A 23,844-nucleotide genomic window follows, 5' to 3' on the forward strand; every position below is an offset into this window, starting at 1 on the left:
CTGCATTAATGTCTTAATTGGTGGCAGAATTAACCACAAAAAGTAGCCAAAAGGAAAAATTAGTGTGTGAGAAATACTTAAAAGCAAAAACGCTATTTTCAATTTGCTTCATTTATAATTCAAAAGATATAAAGGGTACAATTCTGCAAAGTTCCCATACAAGGCACCCAAATGAAAACAGGGGAAAATCAAAGATTTACAGGAACAAGCCCTATAAACAGGGTAAAAACAGTAACAACAACAAAAAACCCAAACCAAACAAAATTAAAAAACACCACATCAAAAAAAAAAAAAAAAAAACAAAAAAAAACAAAAAAAAACAAGGGGACAGACACACACAATTGGGAAATATCAGTGATGACTTTCACTTGAAAGAATTAGTTGTACAGTCTTACCTTCAAAAAACTTCAAGTGTAACAACATTGTGTTAGAAAACAAGCTAATTTTCCTACTGCCTGTTCCTCTGGTCTAGAGAGCAGCAGAAAACATTACTACTTCTGCTTAAGGAAACCTATTCATGGGGCAGTATGCATTTCTAGCCTAACTCAGGGCCTTGGGCACTAGGATAACCCAAGAGCTGCACCTGCTCACAAGGCAGCCTATAGCTAAAACACATTCTTGCCACTCAGCTCTTCACCCTGCAGACCCCAGAGAGGAAAGCCCAGCCCCTCTCCCCTCATGGATGAGGATTCTGTAGCTTTAAGATCAACAATCATTGAATAGGGGATTTGCTTTAGACACAAGATGTAATTCTATAGTAGCAGATTCTGGATCTTTACAGGCTTAATAGGATGACCAGAAAAGGTTACTGTTGTTTAATGTTCAGCTGCAGAGGTGTCTCAGGACTAAGGTCTGATACTGTGATTGCTAAATTGCAAACATTGATTGTACTCTGACCTTCACGATCTAGATACAAGTGACTACAGAAAAGTTACATACATTTTTCAGGGTAAGTGAAACACTGATTGATTTTCCCAGTCAACCTAGTGTTAGTGAGAACATTTGGAGATAAACAGAGATAAAGCTTACAGAATCACTGTTGCCATCCTGTAACAGCACGGTCGGTTCTGTTCACCCAGCTGCGCCTGAAGAAGCACCGGTGGTACAAGAAGATCCTCAAGAGCCGGGATCCCCTAATCCTGAGCCTGGGCTGGAGGCGCTTCCAGACCATGCCGCTGTTCTACATGGAGGATCACAACGGGCGCCAGCGGCTGCTCAAGTACACGCCGCAGCACCTGCACTGCGGGGCCGCCTTCTGGGGTGAGCCACCCCCATTTCCCCAGGCAGCAAAGTCACACCAAGCAGTGTGGGAAAACAGGCAGCTGTCTGATATTCATAGATTGCTTAAATCATTTGTGAATTGCTTGGATTTTCATCAAATTCTGAGCATTCTGCCAAGTGTGGCGTATCCAAGAGGAACCTGCACACAGACTTTGCACTCATTATGGGTCCAGCCTTAACCATTCCTTTATGGGGCTTTAAATGTGGGCAGTAGTTCAGGAGATTTAAACTTTGGTTTACTTCATTGAGTAAATTTGTAATGTATTTTGAAGCTTTTGGAATTTAAATAGGGGATAGATATTGTGTAGTAAAACTTTTCAGAAGTTTTTAAATTTAATTTTCTTTTAGGGCCCATCACTCCTCAGGGGACAGGATTTTTGGCAGTTCAGTCTGTCAGTGGCACAACGGTAAGTTAGTTACCACAGAATGTTGATAACATATATGTATAATACATATATATGTATAATATAATATATGTATATTATGTTGAGGTGGGAAACTGTATGGAATGGATTATTTTTTTTTTTAAACAGATTTCAGGAAAAAATTGTTTACTGTGAGGGTGATGAGGCTCTGGCACAGGTTGCCCAGAGAAGTTTTGGATGCCCCATCCCAGGAAGGATTCAAGGCCAGGTTGCATGAGGCCGTGAGCAGCCTGGTCTAGTGGAAGGTGCCCATAGCAGAGGTGTTGGTTGGAATGAGATGATGTTTGAGGTCCTTTCAAAACCAAACTATTCCATAATTCCAATTTAAATAGTGTTAAAGCAGTATTTATCAGATATGATCTTTATTAGATATATGTTAATCAAAGGTAGGTTCATGTTTGCAGATAGTTGGTAACAAAAGCTTTGCAAGGCATTGTAATGAGCTTGACAGCAATCAGAGTGGTGATTATTACCTCCTTCCTAAAATATGCCTAAAATATGCTATTTCACAGTTGTCTTTTTACATGTTTTAAAAGGCTACTTTCATCATGTGTCCTTCATATAATGAAATGTCTAAGAGCAGTGCACAAAGCACTTCTCCTTTGAGACTTTCTGTCTGAGTAAGATTCTGTTTCATAAAGAGAATATAGTGAGGTAGATCACAAGGACTTTTAGATAGCTTCCAAGGTAATTAGAATGGCAGTTCTGGAAATCTCATTAGTAAATGTAGGAATGTTATGTCAGCAGCACCTCAACTAGTCTGTACTAGTCAATCTGCATTTTTCATGCTGTGGTACTTCTGTAAAGGTTAGAAATTCTGAGTCTTAAAAGTGAAATGTGGAGTGCAGGTGCCCTACAACACCCTTCTCTCTGGAAGGAGATTCAGTCAATGGGTGGACTGTTCAGTGGATGAGGAGTTAGTTGAATGGCAACATCTGAGGATAGTGATCAACAGCTCAGTGTCCTGATGTGCAGTGGTGACAAGTGGTGTCCCTCAGGGTCTGCACTGGGACCAGCACTGTTTGACCAGCACTGACTATCACAAAGGGGGCTTAGAAGAAATATGGAGATAAACTTAGCAGGGCCTGCTGTGATGGGAAAAGGAGGAATGATTTTAAATTCAAAGGGTTGGTTTAGACTAGATATGAGGAAGAAGTTTTTTACAAAAAGCATGGTAAAACATGAATAGGTTGATGAGAGAGTGTAGAAGCCCCATTCCTGGAAATATTCAGAGTCAGACTGGATGGGGCTCTTAGCAGCCTGATGTATTGGAACATATCCCTACTCACTTCAGGGGGATGGGACTAGATTAAATAATCTAGATGACCTTCCTATCCAAACTGTTTTGTGAGTCTGTGATTCTAAATGGTGTCTTCATTGTTTAAGAAATACACATTCAACAATGTCTTTCATCTCTGATGTTTCAGCCTGACTTCCGGATTGCTGCAACAGGAGTTGTGCTGGATTTAGATAAATCCATAACTATTGTAAAGAAATTAAAGCTAACTGGTTTTCCATTCAAAATTTTTAAGAACACTTGCTTTATTAAGGTAAGTTCATAGGTATGTATACTGTAAAACCAGATGTACTGATGTTAGGAAGGAATGCAAGCTGGGATTGTCTTTCCTGAGGCAAAAGTTCTCAGTTATTGTTGAATGCTGTTCTGGATGTCAGGAGCTGCTTGTGGTTTTTTGAGCTCCCTTCCACGTGATCTCTAAAGATACTGATGACTAGCCAAGTAATATGAATTATTGTTAACCAGACAAAAATTCTGGAACAGTCTCCTGGTTCACATTCAGTGTGATTTTTTTTTTCCTTCCTACCCCCTGCTTCCTTCCTAAAACCCACAATTAGCAGTGGCAGACACTTTTGGAGGATGTAAACCTGTTCCTGGTAAATATCAGTCTGATCCACTAAATTTCAGCTCTGGAGTCAAAGGAGACTTCTAGCAGTGCTTAAGACTTCTCAGTTACAGTTACAGAAGTGCTTGGGGTGGGAACTGTTGCAGGAATGAATGTTCACTGTCCTTCCTGTTGTGCTTAGCTGGACTTTCAGGCTCAAGGAGAGCTTAGGTTATTCTGTATTTGAGGCAACAAGCAGCTAAGCAGTGATCCCAGCAATGAAGCACTCAAATATTTGCACTAGGCATAGACAGATTTTTTTTTTTCTTGTGATATATGAAAGAAGCAGGAACCTTCAAGAATATTGTATTAGAATCTCAGAACTAGCAACTTAAGGCAGCTTGCTTGTTTTTAAAATACCCTATTTCCAGCAAATTACTTTAAAGGAGAACTGTAAAGCTTCTGTAGATATGTTCTGTTTTGAAATTTTAAACATATGTATTAAATGCTTGCCTGTGATATATGACAAAGTAGATTGCTTTCAGCAGCTCACCTAAAGTCAGCTCAGTGGGTTTTTGGTATGATCAGCACTCCTAGTCTAAAGACAATGCTATGCTCCTCCTGTCTCTTTATAAGATATGCTTGTGGGAATTCTGTTTTTGTGGTCACAGAGAGAGACTTGGCCTCTTGAATGATGGTGGGCAATTGTCATTTTCAGGGAATGTTTAACTCCCAGCTGGAGGTGGCTAAATTTGAGGGTGCGGCGATCCGCAGTGTGAGCGGGATCCGGGGGCAGATCAAAAAGGCGCTTCGAGCTCCCGTGGGCGCTTTCAGAGCAACTTTTGAAGACAAGCTGCTGATGAGTGGTAAGTTGCACGTTGCATGTAAGTTATCACACAACTTTCATCCTTCTTCACAGATTGCAAAGCCATGCCTCAGGATTCTGGGGTTTGATAATTGAGTGAATTCATGGAGTAAGAAATGCTTTGTGAGACGCAGAGTGAAATTAAAAAGAAGTGCATTTTATGTTGGACTTCTTTCACTTATACCCAAAAGTCATCTAAAAGGCTTAAATTGAAGACATGTATTTTCAAGTGTTTTAATCTTTTACACAGCATGCTTTTAATGTTTTACACAGCCTTTCTCTTTGAACATGATGAATTGAATTTAGTGGTACTAGTGCTAGAAGGACACTTTTCTGAGAAATCCAAGGACTGGCATTATAACTCCAGTCAACTTTTTTCTGTAGCCTTTTGGGGAAATTATGCAGGGGATGGTTACCTCCTGTGTTTGCTGAGTTTTCCTGTGATGTTGAGAATGTGAGTTACTTGGGTTTCTACGACTGGTTTTCCTAAACACACCAAAATGTGTGTTGCATTATCATGGATAGTGCAAAATAAAAGCAAGTTAGTTCTTTTATAAAAATAGACAAAGGGAAAGAAAATTTGTTTTGTCAGTAATTATACAGGCACACCTACATATATGAATTCTTCTTTCTTGTTCTTGAATATGAATGATGAGCAGGATGGTATTCAGCTGCCTGCTCTTCAGGAATGTGTGCTGTTCATGCCTTTGTGGGGTTTTGCATTGCTTTTACTACAAGTTGAAGGCATTTGGTCTATATACCAAACACAATGCTGGCATGTGGTGTAGTATTTGTTCTGTTCAGGCAATCTTTGCTTAGAGTGTGGATGTGGTGAACTCTTGTTTTAGAGCCAAATAACATTCCCTTTTCTTTCAGATATTGTTTTCGTGAGGACCTGGTATCCTGTTTCTATCCCAATGTTTTATAACCCCGTAACATCCTTGCTGAAACCAGCAGGTGAGAAAGATAGTTGGAGTGGGATGAAGACAACAGGCCAGCTGAGGTATGAGAGAGGCATCAAACTGAAACAAAACAAGGATACTCTCTATAAGGTATATTTCTGTTTCGTTTTGTTTTTTAAACCAGTCAAATTTGTAGTGTGTCTCAGACCTGTGCAAACTGAGAGCAGTATAATTCATGTTCATACATTTGCATGTGTACTTCAAATTTTTATCCTCAAGGCACAGTCCTGGCATGAGATGGAAATAAAAAAGCTGAGAGCAGATTGTTGTGGGTCAGTTAAAGTTTATAAAGTAATCTGCAAGGTAGAAGTCTTCTCCAGAAGCTTACTGGGACTTCTGTGTAGTAATTGGGATGAGCATACCATCTACAGTTCAGTCCAAGGATATCAGAGAATGTTGTTTATTCACTTTTGGTTTATGTTTTTTGTGGTTTATTTTGTTTGGTGGGGTTGGTTTTTTTTGTTTTGTTTTTTTTTGAGGAGTGTGTATTTATTTTTGTGGGGTGTTTTGTGGGGTTTGTGGTGGTTTGTGGTGGTTTGTGGGGTTTTTTCCCGGCTGAAAGATGAAAAATTAAATAAAAGCTTTTCAAGATCATGAGTCCTACATATATGTTCTGTATCCATTCTTCTAGCCTATTGTGAGGGAGAAGAGGCATTTCAATAAGCTCCACATTCCTAAAGCACTGCAGAAGGCACTGCCTTTTAAGAACAAGCCTAAGAATCTTGAGAAGAAAGGCAAGACTCCAAAAGACCAGTGGAGACCAGCTGTTATCAGGGAGCCTCATGAAAAGAAGGTAATTATCACTTACTCTGAAACAAGGACTCTTGAAGGGTAAAAGTGTTGTTTAAAGCTTTTCTAACTATTGTTTTGACACTTGAATCTACTGCTAATGCTTAAGATATATATGTTCCTAGTGAAAAATGATCACTTGCAATTTGTTTTGTTCCTGTTTGGCACATAGTATGTATATGGAACTGTCACTGAGTGGATGGTGTCTATTTTTTAGACTAGTAGGTCACCTGAAGCCTAAATACAACTTTTGTCCTTCTCACAGCACTTGCAAGATATTTCACTTGGATTTAGTGCTCTCATATTATGGGTGACTTAAATTGGCAGCTGCAGTTTTTTATTTGACTTGTCATTTACATGCATTATTAACACAGACAGGATTTGAAGCAAATACTCTGCTTCCAAAATTGAGAATTAAAGTGCTTGCAAAAGCAAGAAGATCCAAACTGCAGTTTGAGCATTCTATAGTAGCAATTAGGCATAGCCTTTTAAAAGCTATCTAACCAAAATCAGAGTTCACAAAAATTAAAGCTTTGATTAACTTCCTAACAGGATAAATAATTAAACCATTTTAGAAATTAGGTAACAGGTGCAGAGATAATTAGGACTTGCCTTGAATCTCTGATTCATTATGTGAGTCTCTGCTGAGGTTACACTGTTTCTTGCTCACCAAAACTGAGCTACATGTATATTGACTGTCTATTTTCTGTTCTAGATATCAGCTCTTCTCAGTGCTTTGAGTACAGTGAATAATTACAAGATAAAGAAAGCCAAAGTAAAGCATCGGGAGCAGCTTAAAGAGTATCTCAAAGTTAAGCAGAAGGAGGATGAACAGAAATTCAAGAGGCAAAATGAGGCTAAGAAAAAAGTCTATCGCATACTGGGACAGAGGGAGAAAAAGAGGCAGAAGTCAAGCTTGAAAGGATCTAGTAAAGGAGAGAAGAGTATGTAAAATTTCATCAGATTTCAGGCCAAATGAAGAAATAGGGTAGCTATGCAATTTTCTCTTGAAGAAACAAAAAGGCCTTGGACTACACCAGATGTGCTTTCAAGAGAAGAAAGAAATGCAAATATGACCTTAGACTCTTGAATACATTTGGTAATGTATATAAATAAGATGTAGAAGTATGAATTGTGGGTTTTATACAGGAGTATTCTGGAGGACTTTGTATTTCAGTATATTTCTATGCATAATGCATATTCTATCTAGCCAATAAAGTATTTTAATGTCAATTACAGAATATTGTTTCTTTGTGTTTTGTCTTAGTAGGCTTCAGTGGAAGAAAACTCCCCTGAATGTCTCCAAATATGTTCCTTACTTTGAGCTATTACCTAAATTTTGCTCTTGGCAAATATTTTATTAAAAGGTGTGAAGATCAACTGTTTCTGGGTAGAAGTTTTGGAAATTCTTTATCTTTGACCAGAGTAGCTCACTCCTATGCTTAGACCATTTGCCCCTGCATGAAAGCATCTCAGTTTTTTCCACTTCTCACTAGGTTATTGATCAGATCTTCAAAATAGTGTTGCATCCAGGTCTTGTGTTACTTGGCCAGTTTTGGCACCTTGAGGCTGTCAGTGGATCCCTCACTGCCTGCAGCTTTCTGGGCAAACAGTATTAGACCTTTCCCAAAGGTGTGCAGCTACTCTGTGATTTTCCATGGGGTAAGCACTGACAGGGGAATTTGCTTCCTTTGGGAAAATCTTCCTGCACCCAGCCAGCTTGGTTTCATTGTTAGGCTTAAGATGAAGGGAGAGAAGAGATGATAGATGGTTTCAATTCTGTTAAATTAACTGACAGTTGAAGTTTTTTTCTGCATGACAGAAGGCTTTGAGCAATCATTTTGTTGGAGGAGCAGCAGAATTTACTTTTTATGCCATACATGGCATCAAGTGGTTACTATGATATACCTATTTTTAATACTTCATCCTCAAACAGGCAGTGGAGTAGATAATATCAGTAATTTCTTGGGCTCCTTCCTGAATAAGTTTACTCTTTGTCATCAAGCTGAAATTCATTATTATTACACTGTAGTAATATTTGCTATCTCAGATGTGAGATCCCATGTGGGATCAGGCTGCCTCACACAAAAGCCTTTGGTTGAATGGGTCTGTGCATTTTTTTTTTTAAACATTTAGTATTTTGGGATTTTCTTAATTAATCTCATAATGTTCTGTTTACTGATATTGAAATTCTAATGCATCCATCTTTGTCTATATGATACTAGGCTGACGCCTGACTCAAATTAATTTGTCAGTAATTTTTTTTTTCCCTTGTGAGATTCAGATGAGGTCACGTGAATATGAAAACGTGATTTATGTTTGAATAATTGAAGAGTCTCTGCTGAATAGACAACTGCTGCCTTCAGAGATTTACAAGGAAATTGTTGGCATTTTGCCCCATGGAGTAGTACAGGATGGTTTGCCATGATTTTGTTTCTGCAGGGTTCTTTCTGCTTCTGTCCAGCTGTGCTAGGCTAGGTCTAACCTAAGCTATCAAGGAAGTGTTTCCTGTTAACTCTGTTTTTATGCTGTTGTGAGCAAACTTCCATCTTTGGTGCTGCTGTTTGCATCTTCCATGTGTTCACATGTGACAAGCAATTGGTTTTTTGTGTGCCTGGGAAGTCACCACTGAAACATTTGACTTTAGGTTTTCACATTTGCTATTTGCATGTAATTAAAGATAACTTGGATCTGGTTTATCCATAACAGCTCTGCCAGGGATAAAAATGGTGGACCTCAGGCTTTTCATTGTGGAGAGAAGCACTCTGAGAGCCAAGATGTTACACCTGGGAGGATGGTACAAGTTGCTTGTTTTGGATTACACTTTTTGTTTTCTTTAGGTAGCCTTCTTCAGTGGGAGAGAAAATGTTGTAAATTTACAGTTTTGTTTTAAATGAAGACAAGTTTAATAAGCAGTGGTAGTGGATGGGAGCAGTGTGTGCTGTGAGCCCTGCTGAGACAAAGGTGGTGGCACAGGGAGCTGGGTCAGGCTTTGTGTCCCAGCTGCTCGTGCTCCCCAGGTTTACAGCTCTGCAGGGAAGGCTCCAGTGCCAGGGAGCCCTGCACCATGAGGAGGCTGGAATTTGTCAGCCTGAAAACAGCTAAAAAACCCTGCATGGCTGGGAGAGATGTTAGTGTTGCTTTGAGGAGAACTGCCACACTCCATCTGAAAAACGTACTTGGGTTTTGTCCCCAAACACAAAATAATCTTGGTTTTAGTACTAACATCAATCTCTCACAGTGCTTTTGGCCTGGTTTTAGCATGGAATGTTTCAGCTGTGCCCCTGCCCAGCCCCACATCCCTCAGCACAGCCTGCAAGTAAAACTGGCCTAGGAAAACAAACAATATTTCCTGCTCCTCCTGAGCTGCTGAAGCCTGGGTTATCAGAGGGAATCGCTGGCAGCACTCCTGGGCTGGCAGGTGGTGGAACGAGTTCTTATCTTGGATAAGCCCAGCCAGCCCAGTGGGAGGTGCAAATAATTAGCAGTTGTGTTCGTGATTAAGCCTGAGGCAAATACGGAAAACTGTAACAAAAGCAAAGTCGTTTGTGCATTGATTTCCGTGCTAAAAAAAGTAATGTGCTGGTAGAAGGTGCCATACAGGTCATCCAGGCAGGGTAATACAAAATGAACTGTATGCCAAAGTATTTCACGTGGAAGTGTATAGTGACTAATTGTCTGTGAGCAGGGGAATTTCAACAGCAGTTCACCCTGTGAGGCTGCTAAATGTCTAACTTGGAAGAGAAACTGAAATTGCAAGGAAGCAGGCATTGGAATTAAAAATAAACAGAGGTGTGAGGGGTTGATTGGCAGCCAGGAGGGCACTGTGTTGCTGATGTTACCCATGAAACTGTTTGTGGAAGGCTAATGCCAGGTGGAGGGCAGCTGGGAGCTCACTTTAAATAAAACCTTTCCCAGGGAGCGTAATGCTAGATGAAGATAATCTTCCATTTTGGGCTATCTACCCAGATTCACCTTTCCAGGCCTCATTCCTCCTAGCTCTTAGTGTGGTTCCAGTCTGATTTCAGGCTGGAGCTGGTGCCACACCTGCTGGAGCAGAGGTGATCTCTGCCTGTCCCAGGGCTGGGTTGTGGGTGTCTGGCACACTCAGGTACCCTCTCCAGCAGTTTGCAGTGTGTCTGTCAGGCTGCCCCTCCCTGCCCAGTGTCTCAGGTGCTCACCCTCCACACTGTCAGGTCACCTTGTTCTTCAGCTGTGGCAGAAAACCCCTCTGACTGACATAAGAAGTGATATAAAATGCATGTGAAGGTAACAGTCTAGCTAACGGTGGAGGTAGAAATCATACCAGGGCTAACCAGCCTGGAGAGAATTATTTTATAGTGCTTGCTATTTTTAAATGGCATTTCATCCTTGTAATGGTTTGCAAATAAAATCTCTATTCACATGGTATTTCAAACTAAGTTATTGTGGTATTGTGGCATAGCTATTGGATCCAATTGATATAATTAAAATAAATATGTTAGACTGTCAAAATACTTCTGCTCTGTGTGTAATGCTCAACACTGCTTGCATGTACAGACCTAAGACCAGACTCCATCACTCAAACCAGGCTGTGTCTGTGCTGGGTGATGCAGAGGTCCTGTTCATTCCACTAAACTGTGGCCCCTCAGCTCTAAGTGAATTCATTGACATCTGCACATGTGTGCATTGCTGCTTCATATCAGAACTCTAATTTATTCCTGGCCATCAAAAGAGTCTCAGGGTGTTTAGCATTGGCACAAAGTAATGCAATTACACATATCAGACACTGGTTTCTCTGCAACCAATTCTAAACAGTGTCCTTGCAGTAACTTTAAAGGTCACTGATGATGGGGTCTCACATTCACAAACACCAAGCTTAATTTGTTGTCTATTTTAATGTATTGTCCTGAAGTTATTGGGTTTTGAGAACATGGAATCTATTAAGAAGCTTAATAGAGCAGCTCATTCCAATTATAAGAAATGTATTGGTGGAGAAAATGGAAATGCAACAAAGATCAATGTATTAAGTAGTTGCCTGAATGGAGGAAATAGAGGAAATAGATGAAAATTAACTCTCTTTAGTACAAAAGAGAGATGTGCTTCTGCACATTACTAAGAATGTTGGGTGGCTTATATTGTAGATAATGATAAAGCATTTCTATGCTGATTGTATAAAATCAGAGGAAGAGCTATCCACAACTTTTTCCTTCATTCATTTCTTTTCCCCAAGATGTTGCTGGGTATAGTTGAATTTTTTATCCTCTTTTGTTTTGTTTTATTTTTTTAAAAAAAGTTTTCCTTCTGGGTTATATTTTCCTATTTTGGAGGTTCTTAAATCCCTGTGCTGGAAGACTGTTGTGCTGAAAAGTTATTTGGCACCAGGATAACATTGCAGTGAACCCAAGATGGGTCATCTGTGACAATGCAGTCTGGAGCAACTGGCTCTTTGGCTTTGAATTTCTGTTGCTAAATGCCAGGTTTCCTGAGTGAAAAATCAAGGTTTCAGACTATGGCCTAAGGATGTGGGCATTTGGATAGTGATCCTAAATGAATGTTGCCAATTTCCTTTATCAGAGTTGTCTAAAGAAAGAAAACAGGGGAGGTACTTTAGACTTGGATCAATTCTCTGCTCCAGTTTGCCATGTAAAACAGTTTGGTGTGTCATCTGCTTTGGCAAAACTCATGGGGAGGCAGAGAAGGGGGAAAAGTCTTGAGCCAGTTTTTGCTTTTCCTACTTTTTCTGCTGTAGCCCCTCTTGCACTAGCAGTCACAATTGAAACGTGTTTGAAACATGCTTGAAAAATGCTATTGTAATTATTTTTCATTTACTCTTAAGGGCAGGTTTCAAAGGAGCTATGAAACAAATCTGTGATCCATGGAAATTCAATATTAAAAGCCAGTTGAATTTTTACAGTATCATCCATTTACTAATTTCACCTTTTGTGGTATAAACAGGTTGCCATTTAAGCCTCATTTTAAGTTATCTATGGATAATATCTGTGAAGGAGTTCTCAAGGTTTTTTTTAAGTAGTAGAAGACTGTAGCCTGAATGTAAGAAAAACCAGGTAAAGACTGGCTTACAAAAAAGTTCACTCAAACACAAATTGTATATTGTAGTAGGTTTTATTTTTAATTTCCTGAACAAATATTTGTCTTGTTTTCCCATGAGAGGAACAGCCAGTAGGACCTGGAGACAAAAGTCCCACCACTATTTGTGGGAAAGAGATTAGGAGTGATGAGGACCCTTTACTCCTTCTGTAGGAATGGGGAAAGGAGTAAAATCACTTGCTGGAGATGAAGCAGGCTAGGAAGGGAATGTATTGCACAAAACCTGGCATTTCAGTGCCTCAGGAAGAGCAAGAGTTTTGGACCACAACAGGGTTAAATGATGGAAGCAAAGATGGGTTAAAATAACATCAGCTGTAGCTGAAAGTCACTTCAGTCTCATGAGACCTCCTAAGAATGTCCCAGGTCTCTTTCTCAGTTTTGGCTTAAGATCATAAGTTCCTTGTTTTGGTTCTGCTTTTCTATGTTTGTTGTTTTTTCTGAGTAATATGTATCTGATGCTAAAGAAAAACACCACCACGCTATAGGAATTCTCTTTTATGCTCAGATTTTCAGCATGTGTTTGTAATGTTTTATGCCCTTTCAAAAATTATCAGGAGAGGATGCAAACTTTACAAGAGTGCATCCTGTTAAAGATTCAGAGGTTTTTGATTCATGTGATAGTTTCTAGGGCACATTGTTCATTACCTGTAACAACAGGGGGAACAAGATGGATTATTGAGGATCTTGATCTGTGATCTGACTGATCTGAGCTTGAAAAGAAAGATAGAGATCTTTATTCCTGAAAATAATAAACTCCTGACTTTTTCTGGGATTGCTCTTGTGATTTAAATGAGAAACTCTTTTTTGGAATAGGTTTAATTTACAGCATACTGACAGGTGTTCAGTTTTAAATTATTTTATCCATTTTTTCTTGGTTGTTCTTCTGTTTCCAAGATTCATTGCTTAAGCAATTTTTAAAAATCTGATTGTCAATAAGTTATTTATCCCAGTGCTATATAAAGCAATTTAATTCACTTGGATTAACAAAAAGTCTTCTTGCAAAGTTCATTACAAAAGGCTCTTCAGGAAACAAACAGATCATGAGTTCAGTCCTCCTCCCCCCACGATGCTCCATCTGTCTGGACTGGATCTATTCTAGACACATAATAACCTTTGCTCACATCCAGGAAGGAACAGACTTTCAAAAATTATTCCCAGAGTTGAACTGCATATGTTTCTGGCAGGTTTTCTATTCTATAAGGTGTCCTTTCTGGCACAAGTGTGGTGAAAGCATATGTAAATGTGTCAGGAATGTTCCAATAAAAATGTTGCTTTGCAGAATTCCATTTACAAATGTTGGACATGGTGTTACTATTGACTTTACTTGTGTTGTAGCTTTTGGTTAATGGTGGCTGGTCCCTCAGGACAGGGGACCTCATCTGCTCTGAGACAGTAACATCTGCAGGGTCCCTTCTGCCTCTTGAGAGGTGGCCTCTGCAAACCCCACAAAACTCAGAGCTTGCTTTAAAGGTGTTTTCCCAGAATGCAAAACTGTTTTCTACAGCTTCAGCAGCAGTGTTGAGGAGGGAGCAGCAAACACCTGGGAATTCCACCAGCAGATGAGAGCCCTCCTGGGGGTGGCTGTAGGGACCAGGTCTGCTGAGGCAGGGCTGTCCTGCCCCCTGCACAGCCCCATCCCTGCTCTGGCTGTGCCCTCCTGTCTCCTGCTTGGACAGGCTGGCTCAGTGCTGACCTGAGGGCTTGGAGCAGATGCTGCAGAAGCTTCACCACACACAGCCAGCGTCAGACTGATGGTGCTGGGACTCAGACATGGAAAATACAGGACAGGCTTCTGGAGGTGGGTTGAATTATTTTCTTTTTTTTTTTTTTTTAATCTTTCTGGTGAAGAACTTGTTGTTTATACTATCAGTGGAACTTTTCAACTCTAGCTGTCCCCAAAATATGGGAAAACACTTTGTGAAGAGTTCAGCAGCAAATTAATTGCTTTCCTACCCATAGAAGCAAAAGTTTGCAGCTGCCTGTCTCTGACCATAATTCCTGAATCTTGTTATTAATTCTGCCTGAGATACTAATGAGTCCTGTAGGGTTTTTATACTGCACAAGGGAATGCCCATGATTTGGGGGGAGAAAAAGAGGAGGGCTGATGGCCAGACCTCAGAGAATCACTGCTGTTTTGGAAGAGAAAACCAAAATACCTGCTTTTCTCCCAGGAATCGGGTTTTAATTCTGTCACTGTCACTGTGGTTGAGTATTCCTGTCTGTAGGCATGATGGGGTGTTAGCTAAACCTCCTTGTCAGGACTCTGCTTTGCCTCATTTCTCTCCCAGCAGGGGCTGCAGGGAGGGCAGCAGGTGCTGCTCAGCCCTGCCACTGCAGGCAGAAGGGAAAGAGGACAAGGCACAGAGATGCACTGGGGTGTGTGCCTGATGCCACATCCCTTGGGGAGCTTTGTGCATGTTCACACAATGCTTTAGGAGCATTTTGTGGATGGGAGCTGGTCACTGTTGGAGGGACAGCATGAAGGCCATCAGTGACTTACAAGGGGCATTGCCAAACTGTAACAGCAGGTGTAGAAAAACAAGCCTTGTCCTAAGCTGAAGCAATTCTAAATTCAGATATTTGGAAGGTCCCATGGTACTTGATAAATCCTGTAGAGCACTCTCCAAAATCTGGAAGCTCTGTCTCCTCCTGCTTTGAAGCCAAGAACACTTAGAGCTAATTCTCTTTTCTTTGCCCTTGCCATTGACCTCATTTATGGAGATGAAAGAAGGAAAAACAATTAGCTCTCTGGGAAATTCTATTATGTGGAAGGGAGGTGGAGGTTTGATCAATACTCTTGGGTTGTGGTCTCAGCTGGAAGGGCAGATTTTTGTCTCCCAGCTGGAGTGATGCCTGTTAGTCCCCGGGGCTTGCGAGCGGGAAAGAGCCATCCAGCCTTTCACTCTGGAACACTCCAAGGTGCCACTTTCACCTTCCCAAGAAATGGGCTGTAATATATACTGGACATAATTCACCCTGTTGTTGTTGGGGTAAAAGGGCTCAGTAGGGAAATGTGCCCTTCATTCTGCTGTGCCTAATGGTGTGAAGCAGAAGCCACACCTGCCTCTTCTCTCCCAGCCTGGAAGGGATTTCTCTTTGACTTTCCCAGTGACTTCCTGCATTCCAACCTGTGGGACATTCCCTGAGGAATGGGGCCCTGGGCATGCCCCTGAGGGCAGCTGTGCCACTGGGCTCTCATCTGTCCCTCCAAAGCCCTCCCTGCTGCACTGGAGCAGGTGAGGCAGACCTGCCTGCTGCTAAATGCTAATGTCCCCACTGGAACTAATTAGCATGTATTAGGGAGGAAAGGATAAGTGAACTTTTGCCTTTGAGGCTATTCTTGCATGATTTGAATCAGTGTTTTTCCTCTAATCACTGCAAGAAAATATTAATTTATCTCATTCAAGGTTTGTTATTATGAAAAGACAGAGATGTCAATATTTGTGAGCTCAGAGTTTAATTTCTACTGAGAGAGCTGTTGAGAGGCTTTTATAATGTATGGCTAAATTGTTGTAAAGTTAAAAACATAAACCAGCACTGTTAATGGTAGGAAAGTCTTACCCTTCTGCTAATGTCCTCTAACATACATATATTATTTTCATGCCACTAGTTGCCTTTTGGAATGGATAATTTGCCATAATGAGTAAAGCAATTAATCTGCTGAACCTCCTATTTTCCTTCCAGCTATAGCTAAAATGAAGAGTTATATAGTAGATATATTTTGCATTTTTATTTTACACCCACTCCAATAGTCTCAGTGGTTTTTACTCATGTGAGTGTAAGAAGCCTCTAAGCTACTTTGATAGCAGAGAGATCATAAATTATCTGCTTTTGCCAAGGTGGGAAGCAGAGTAATGGCATGGCAAATGTCCTTTGTTGTTCCTGGTGCTGTATTTAGAACACTGCAGCTGTGAGTCACAAAGCAGTAGTTCCATATATCTATGCTGGAAGTGAAAATGTGGAATATTTTTAAAAATAATGATGATTTAACTTTGTTTTGGCAGGTTTTATTCCAGATCATGCATCTTTTCTTTCCCCCCAGTATGCAAGCAGACCTTCCATCAATCTTTTATTGGCTCAGTGGTCAGGGCACTGTGCTAACAGTGCCAAAGTTTCTGTGTGAGCCATTCACTTGAGAGAGTTGGACTTGGTGATCCTTGAGGGTCCCTTCCAACTCAGGCTATTCTGTGGAGTCACTCCCTGGCTCTCCTGTGCTTGTTTTACCCCCAAGCTCAGCTGTAGCCCCAGCACTGCCCCTTACCCAGGCAGGCTCTGTATGTCCCTGACAATCCCTTGGCTCCCCTCCCCACTGCTGGCTAGATCCCAGAAGATTTGCTAGAGTTCTGTGGTCTGGCAGATAAGACACAGGCTTTTCTGATTAAGGTGAGTGGTAACTGATCTGCTACACCTTGCTTTGCAGGTGTTTATCATCACATCTTCAGTGCCAGGTGGCTGAAGTTGGTCCAGGTAAAGGTTGAACATAGTTGTGAAAGCTGCTGGCTTGGAAGAAGGTGGTGGAACCAGGTAGGAAGGATCTGCTACACTACTGATTCCTTGGCATTGCTGGAAATCTCATTAGAAGCCACTAACTAATGTAAGAAAATGTCTTTCTAAGCCAAGTACACTGTTGTTTTTATGGATTTTCTATCAGTCCTGTTACTTGCTATATGCAGTGCAAGGGACTGGCTGGGCTGATGTTTTTTAGACTGTGCTGCTCTCTGAACATTGTGCTCTGGCATGGGCTCCAGTTGCTGTGTCCCTGGGGGTGGCAAGGTCTGGAGCCCAGGTACAGTGCTGTGTCCTTGTGAGCACTCCTAGAGAGGCCCTGGCCAAAGCTTGCAGTCTCTGCCAATTCTTCTTCAGCCCTCACCCCTGCAGTTCTTTGCTGTTGGCTTTAACTAAGATAAATAGCAATGCAGAGCTGCCTGTGTGGTGACTTACAGTAGTGGTGACTTACTCCTGCCAGGATGAGGTTTCAGTGGGGAATCTGCTGTGGACCCTGGGATGATTTCTCCCTGCTCATTAATGTAGATTAGGCATGCAACCTCTCCTGCTCTACAGTTGTTTTTGTTATTGTTTGGATTTACAAAATTATCTGTTGCTAAATAAAGTAACAGATGCTTCCCTGCATAGTTTCTGGAATAGGGAATTTGTCTGCTTACACTTGGGAAGTTCTCCCTCCTGGCCAGATGATGCAGCACAAGATGCTTCCTTTCCAGAAATAGCAGGGCTCTGAGGGTGCTCTGGGCACACCTGGGCATGCTTCACTTCATGTGAAGCTGTGACCATGCTGTGACCATGAGCTGTTATCAAACTGGCTCAGCAGGAGAGAGAAAGAGCTGGTCTGTAAAGTTCTGGCAGCAAGGAGAAGCTGATTTGGGCAGAAGCATGCAGACTCTTTTGGAGTGGGGATGCTCACTGGGGATTGTGTCAAGGAGTGCAGCTGCCTTCATTGAGCAAATGGACACGAGAAAGCAGTGCTGGTCATGAGGAGGAGTGCAGTGGTCAGTCAGCAGGCTGAAGTGGTGTGTGGCTCCTTCAGTGCTGAGATGCCAGTAAAGGTCTGATGGAGCTGAGCAGCCTTTCTGCAAGGCTGTTTCTTGGAAGTGTGGGTGACCTTGGGAACAGAAGGGCCCTCCCTCCAAGAGGGCTGCTCAGAAAGCCTTGCAGTACTGCAGAAGAGGCATTTTGCAATGCACCAGGTGGTGGGGACCAGCACAGGCTGGGATCAGTGCAATCTGGAATACCAGGTGGCAAGCTGAAGCCTGGTGCCAGCACAGGCTTGCTATCATTCTCATCATATAATTCATTGGTGATCTTGCTAATTTGAAATCCGATCTGTGTTTTGTATTGACTTAAATATCTTCTGCCAAATGGGTGGTAGTGTGAAAATCTAGCATTAATTGTTTGTCAAGACACAGCTGAAGAAACAGTCTAAGTGAGTATGACTCACTTGGAAGAAGTGTTTTTCACCTCTATTTCCCCTCTTCTTTCCACCACATTCACCCCCATCTCCCTTGTCTTTGCAGTGATGCTTTCTTTAGGAAAAGCTCTGGGGCTTTGGCATTGAGAACTCTGCAAAGGTGCTGCTGGAGCTACTGAAACACTCTGAGTAGCAGATGACAGGTTTTCTGTCACTGCTGCATTTCTGGTGCTCTGGATCTTTTTCTGGATGTCTTCAGTGCCATTTCACAGCAGAGTGAGATTCAGTGACCTTTTGCTGGGTCATCAGCATGGGGTTTATTCTCGCTTTTCTCTCAGCTGTGAAGCAAATGCTGCTGGCACAGTTGGCAGGTAAGACTGCACTGCAGATGAATCTGATGTGATGGGACTGCTGCAGTCTGGAGGGATGAATATGTGGTAATCTCTAAAGCCAGGTAACTTCTCAAGTCTTGCTTGTGATATGGCAAAACGAGGTGAAATATTTTTGAGTGCTTAGTTTAAATAGGTGGAATATTGTGCTTTCTCCTTGCCTGCCACATTTTGTATCTATTTCAAGGGAAAATAAATAGCTTTAAAAATGTGTCTGTCTATGGCAGAGGTAGCACTGAATTAAAACAGTGTGAAGAAAACAGTCATGTTTGCAAGCTGGCAGGGGAACTTGCCTCTGATTGATCTTCCGGGTTAGCAGAATGTGACAACCTATAGCAACAAAAGTGAACAAGCATGGGATAAAATACAAGGTCTGCTTAAAAATGTATGAACTTGAACTCCAAAACCTCAAAAGGGTATTTGTGTTGGGAGTTTTCTTTTTTCTTAGTAGTGTTTCTAAACAATCTGGAGTGAATTAGACCCCTACAATTGGAAATTTAATTTGGGGTCATCTTTAAATGAACTCTAAAAGCATTAGACTCTGCTTTGCCAGGATCTCTGCTTTGGGCCTAAGCCCAGCATGTCATCTCCAAATCAATTCCAAGGTCCCTCTCCAGCCCAAGCTACTATTGATTATTTCTCTTTCCTTTTAACAAGAAGTCATCTCTGTGGTGATCACATAATGTACCTTGGTCAGTAAATGAGTGAAGGCAATGGCAGACTGAGGGAAGCTGCAGCCTGGGAAGCTCTGTGCCTCATCCCTGGCAGCAGCTGCTCTGTGTGCCTGGGCTGCCCACTGCCCCTCTTGGGCTCACGAGGCTGCAGCTGCTCAGGAGTCCTGCAAACAGGAGTGTGCATGCAGGTTCTGGGCTCTTCCCAGCTCCAATCCCGGAGACAGTTTTACCTTTTGATTCATTTTGAAAGCGGAGTACAGTCCTGGAGAGAGGGAGGTGCAGTTTGGTGGGTTTGCTTCTGGTGGGCTGGTGTGTGTCAGGTGTTGGGATGTGTGCTGTGTCACCTCTGTGGTGACACCTGGCAGGAGGTCTCAGTCCTGACCCAGCTGTGCTGTATTTGACAGAAGATAGGAAACACAGGATGGTACTGTGATGAGTGTAGGACTACTTGTGTTCATGTAGCATGACTTTTTATAGGCTTAATTCAGACTTTTTAAGCAACAGCTTTGTTTTGGCTTTTTTTCAGGTGAAAAGACTTTTTTTTAGTAGAAACTGTCATGGCAATCCCATGTAAATAAGGGATTTTTATGCAGTTTTTCTCAAGGCATATAAAATGAGAATAAATCTCTTAAAATAAAGGCCAGGTGGCAATACAAGCCAGATCAATGATGCCCTGTGTGTTCTAACTTTGTTAGTGCAGTTACCAATAATTACCACATCCCTAAATGACCATATTGTACTCAGTAGTGTCAGTAAGGTCAATTCACAGTCATAGGATGAAAGGGGACACTCCAATTGCTCTTAATGTGCATCAAAATGAGAAGATTGATATTGACAAGGTGACCTCAGCTCCAAAGGGGCAGTTTATTTTGAATGGCTGTAGTTTTCTTTTGCTTTTGATTGACAACCTCAGTGTGACTATTTTCTTTCTTTGTGGTTTTTATTCTTTGTCTTGAAGGAGCACCCCAGCTCATGTTGGCTATTTCATATAACACAGCACCAGTAAGTAAAGACCAGTAGGATTTTCTGGAGAAAGTTGCTGTACCCCAGTGCCCAATGTCCCCCAGGTGCCCTTTGGTGGTTCTCTGGATGACCCCAGCTCTGTGTTAATGTCTGGAATTCAGTTCCGCAATTAAAATGTGGGGCCTGACATCAGTTCCGAATTTGTCTTTCCTTCAATTTTTCATGTCCACCCAATTCATTCTCTTGTCCTCTTAACCTTCTCTGTGTCAGAGAACTGTGTGTTTTATCCTCTAGTTGCCATCAGGGGAAAGTTTGCAGTAATTTATTTTCAATTTCTCTTTTTTTTTTCTTCTCTTTTTACATTGAGTTTTGTACTGAAAAGAGGTTTAATTGATGTTCTGTAGAATTTGGAACCATCAGCATTCTTATTTACTCTTTAACTTTTTATTTTTTGTTTTCCTAAATAAAGTTATGCTGTATACTTTTGGGAGGAAGTACTGCATATTCTTCATTGCCTGCAGAACACTTGGGTACATGAAAATTTGTAAACTTAGATATCTAAATGTAAGCCTTGAAGAATGTTCTCTGGTTGTATTGGGCAATTAAAAGTTCAGGCTTAGTGAGCACTGTTGCTATCAGCAGAATGAGAAAGCGTTATTAATAAACATGTTTAATATCTCCAGAATTTGACTGTTTGACAGTATTGGCTATGAGGGAGTGATCAATGTAGCTGTTTGGAGATATGAGGAGGAGAAAAAGACATTATGAAATGCAGCAAACTTGTGAGAAAACACAACTTTCAGTAGAGGGCTCTTTAACCTCAGCTTCCTTGGAGGTTAAGAATACTCTTATTGCATTTCTTCCTGCAGAATATGGTGCTGCAGCTGTAGAAAATGCTGTGCTCTGAATAAAATAAGTTTTATAAACAGAAGGATACACATTTCCACCTCTCCAAGCCTCTTGGTTTGGTTTAATACAGTGTAAGACATTTGTAACAAACAAAAAATAAATACTCATCCTTGACATTTACAATATATGATGCAGCTCTGAAGCAATGTCTGGTGCAGAATTTGCTGTATTTGCCTTAGGTAAATGGATGGCAAAGGGATGCTTGTTAGGAGGAAAATCTAGAATAATGGGGCCAGGAGCAGTGACTGTTCTGAGAGATGTGAAATGTGAGGAGGTGACTCAGCAGTCCTGGAGATGTGAGGGCAGGCACACAGACCTCCAATGTCTGAGGCTTTCTGCTCTCTTTTCTGTCTTTATACTGAGGGTTGAAGTCCCTTTTCCCTCACTGAAACTCTGGTGATGCCCGGGCAGCTGCATGGGGTGGCTGCTGCTTCTTGACTGATGTGGTATGTCAAGTATAAAGGAAAAGCCATGGCTTATTTTTGTTCTTCCATCAGTACCCATATTGCAATTTCAGCTGTGTGTCCAAGTCCATGAATATTTGGAGCAAATATTGTTACTAATAAATCGCAGGCAAATGTAACTCTTTTGTCTTGGTATAAAATAATACAGGTAAATTTTTTTTCAATATCCAGGGAATACTTTGCTTTTAAGACAGGAAGAAGGAGACACTTTTTAAACTAACTTTAACTGTCTTCTCTGGCTTCATGTTAGTCAAATAATGGGCTCAAAAAACAGGAGCAAATCTTAACAAAGAAAAAACCATGATACTTTAACTTTTCAAAATAAGTGAATAAACTGTGCCTTTTTAATAAGTTTACATAGATTGTTTTTCCTTAAGTATTAAGATTTATTCTCCCTGGAGTACAATAACTCTGAGGTGGAAACAGGCCAGCATACACTCATTTGCTGCCTCTTGGGAAATGGCATTTGCAGAGCAATGGCTCAGCCCCTGAATGGGGTAACAAGTGTGACAGCAGAGCCAAGTCAGGGACTCCAGAGTGAGCCAGCTGCCCAGGTGAGCAGCAGAGAGGTGTTTTTGTCAAATACTTTGAGAAATGGCTCTGACTTCAGTGATTGGTTTTGGCTCCCATTGCTGAGCCCAGTCATGCTACGTTCTATCTCTGTTTAAGGAATTATTTGTATTTAGATGGGGAGTAAAGGTTTGCTAAAATATTTGGTTTTAGACTGATGACTGTTATAAACTATTTTTTTTATTTTTTTACCTCAAGACCTTTCATTGTCTCTGTTGTGGCTTTTTATTTCCATGCAGCTGCATGGAAAGCAGTTTGCTTCCATGCATTCCTGTCTTCAGTGACCTCCTGTTCTATTCTCTGGCTTTTGAGCAAAGCTCTGATAAAGCATCTGCACTTGCCTGGGGAGTCTTTTTCTGTGTAATAGACTGAAAGCCTTAACTGATTTTACAAGTTGCCTAGAAAAATTTTAAGACCTGGGTTACAGCTGGGATATTAGGGATTGTCACTTCACTAGATTTTTGTGCAAACTGTTTTAAATCCTCTCTTCCTAAATTATCTCCATCACAAGTTAACACAAATAGATGTGATAAAGCTAAAATCCATGGCTTGTTATGAGGCACAATATTAGACTTCTTAAAATTATATTCAGTTGGGCTGATAATAGATAATTTCTGTTAAAAGGTGTTTACCCTTAGCAGTGTTTGGTTAATGGAAAGAAATGAAGATGTCAGACCTCCTCTTGTAGGAAGGCATCTGTTGGAAGTGCAAGAACAGGGCCCTTAGAGGCAAAGGGTTTGTGTTTTTTAGAGCAGTTTAGTAATTGCTACAGTCCTATTGAAATCTCAGACTGCTTATTTTGATCTGAGGACAGAGAGAATTAGTGCTATGACAAGGCAAGTGTGCCTTTTCTCCCTTCTGTATTAAGAAGGAGGGAAATTCTTTTGATATATTTCATTTTTTTTTTTTCCTCTTGAATTGGCAGCTGAAGATTCAAATTTTCCCCTGCTACCCTGCAACTGGAAGCAGTTACTATCTGGTTACTAGATGTATATACAGTAAGTAAGCTAGCAGCATTGATTTGCTTATTACTGCACTGAACCTCTAACTTGCTGTCAGGTGCTGTTGACAGCAACAAGGACCCTTTAGAGGTCACTTACAAATACTGGCTTGAGCTCCTACACAGAAAAATTTAAACTAATTGCCCTTGTGTTGAAAAACTGCTCTTGGCCAAGTAACATTATAAAGCAGTGCCTCATTGGAGGGAGGAAAGGACAGGACATCAGGAAGCAAATTGGGTTTGTACACACTTAAGCAGACTATTTCTTCCCCCAGATATTGCTGTTACAGGAACTATTCTCTGGTGTCCTGGGAGGCATGGTCCAGTTGCTGCCCATCCTGCAGCAGGAGCTGCTGGCAGCCCAGGATGCCCAGAGCCTCCTTGGCCCCTGCTGTACATGGGGTGCTCCCTAGAGAGGATAACTTCAGCTGCTCAGTCCTCAGCAAGACTGCAGCCCTTAACTGCAACAGACAGACTCTTATGGGTCTTTCTGTGGCTGCTGTTTCCTTGTTCTGTGATCCAGACTTCCAGGAACAAGACAAGTTGGGCTGGTTTCTTTCTGTAGAAAGTGTCTTGTTACCTGCTGGGCACTAGGAAATAGACCTAGAAATGCTCTTTGCAGAGGTTCTATACCAGTAATTTATATTTTGACTGATATTTAGCTGGCACTTGATACAGGTGTTTTTATGATGTATTGGT

General features: G+C 41.3%; 2 protein-coding genes across 2 annotated transcripts in view; one reads left to right on the forward strand and one right to left on the reverse strand.

Moving 5' to 3' along the window:
* The window catches only part of RET (ret proto-oncogene), a 289,942-nt gene that overhangs the window by 232,021 nt on the left and 34,077 nt on the right, over nucleotides 1-23,844 (reverse strand). The gene's annotated exons all lie outside the window — the stretch shown is intronic.
* On the forward strand, nucleotides 1,032-7,404 carry LOC306805475 (ribosome biogenesis protein BMS1 homolog). Its single transcript, XM_079313248.1, has 7 exons — nucleotides 1,032-1,260; nucleotides 1,630-1,688; nucleotides 3,134-3,256; nucleotides 4,266-4,413; nucleotides 5,289-5,464; nucleotides 6,006-6,167; nucleotides 6,879-7,404. The coding sequence occupies exons 1-7, from the start codon at nucleotides 1,170-1,172 to the stop codon at nucleotides 7,113-7,115; spliced, it is 996 nt and encodes a 331-aa protein (XP_079169374.1). The 5' UTR covers nucleotides 1,032-1,169; the 3' UTR covers nucleotides 7,116-7,404.

Source organism: Erithacus rubecula (assembly GCF_903797595.1).
Source record: "Erithacus rubecula genome assembly, chromosome: 9".
Taxonomy (NCBI): domain Eukaryota; kingdom Metazoa; phylum Chordata; class Aves; order Passeriformes; family Muscicapidae; genus Erithacus; species Erithacus rubecula.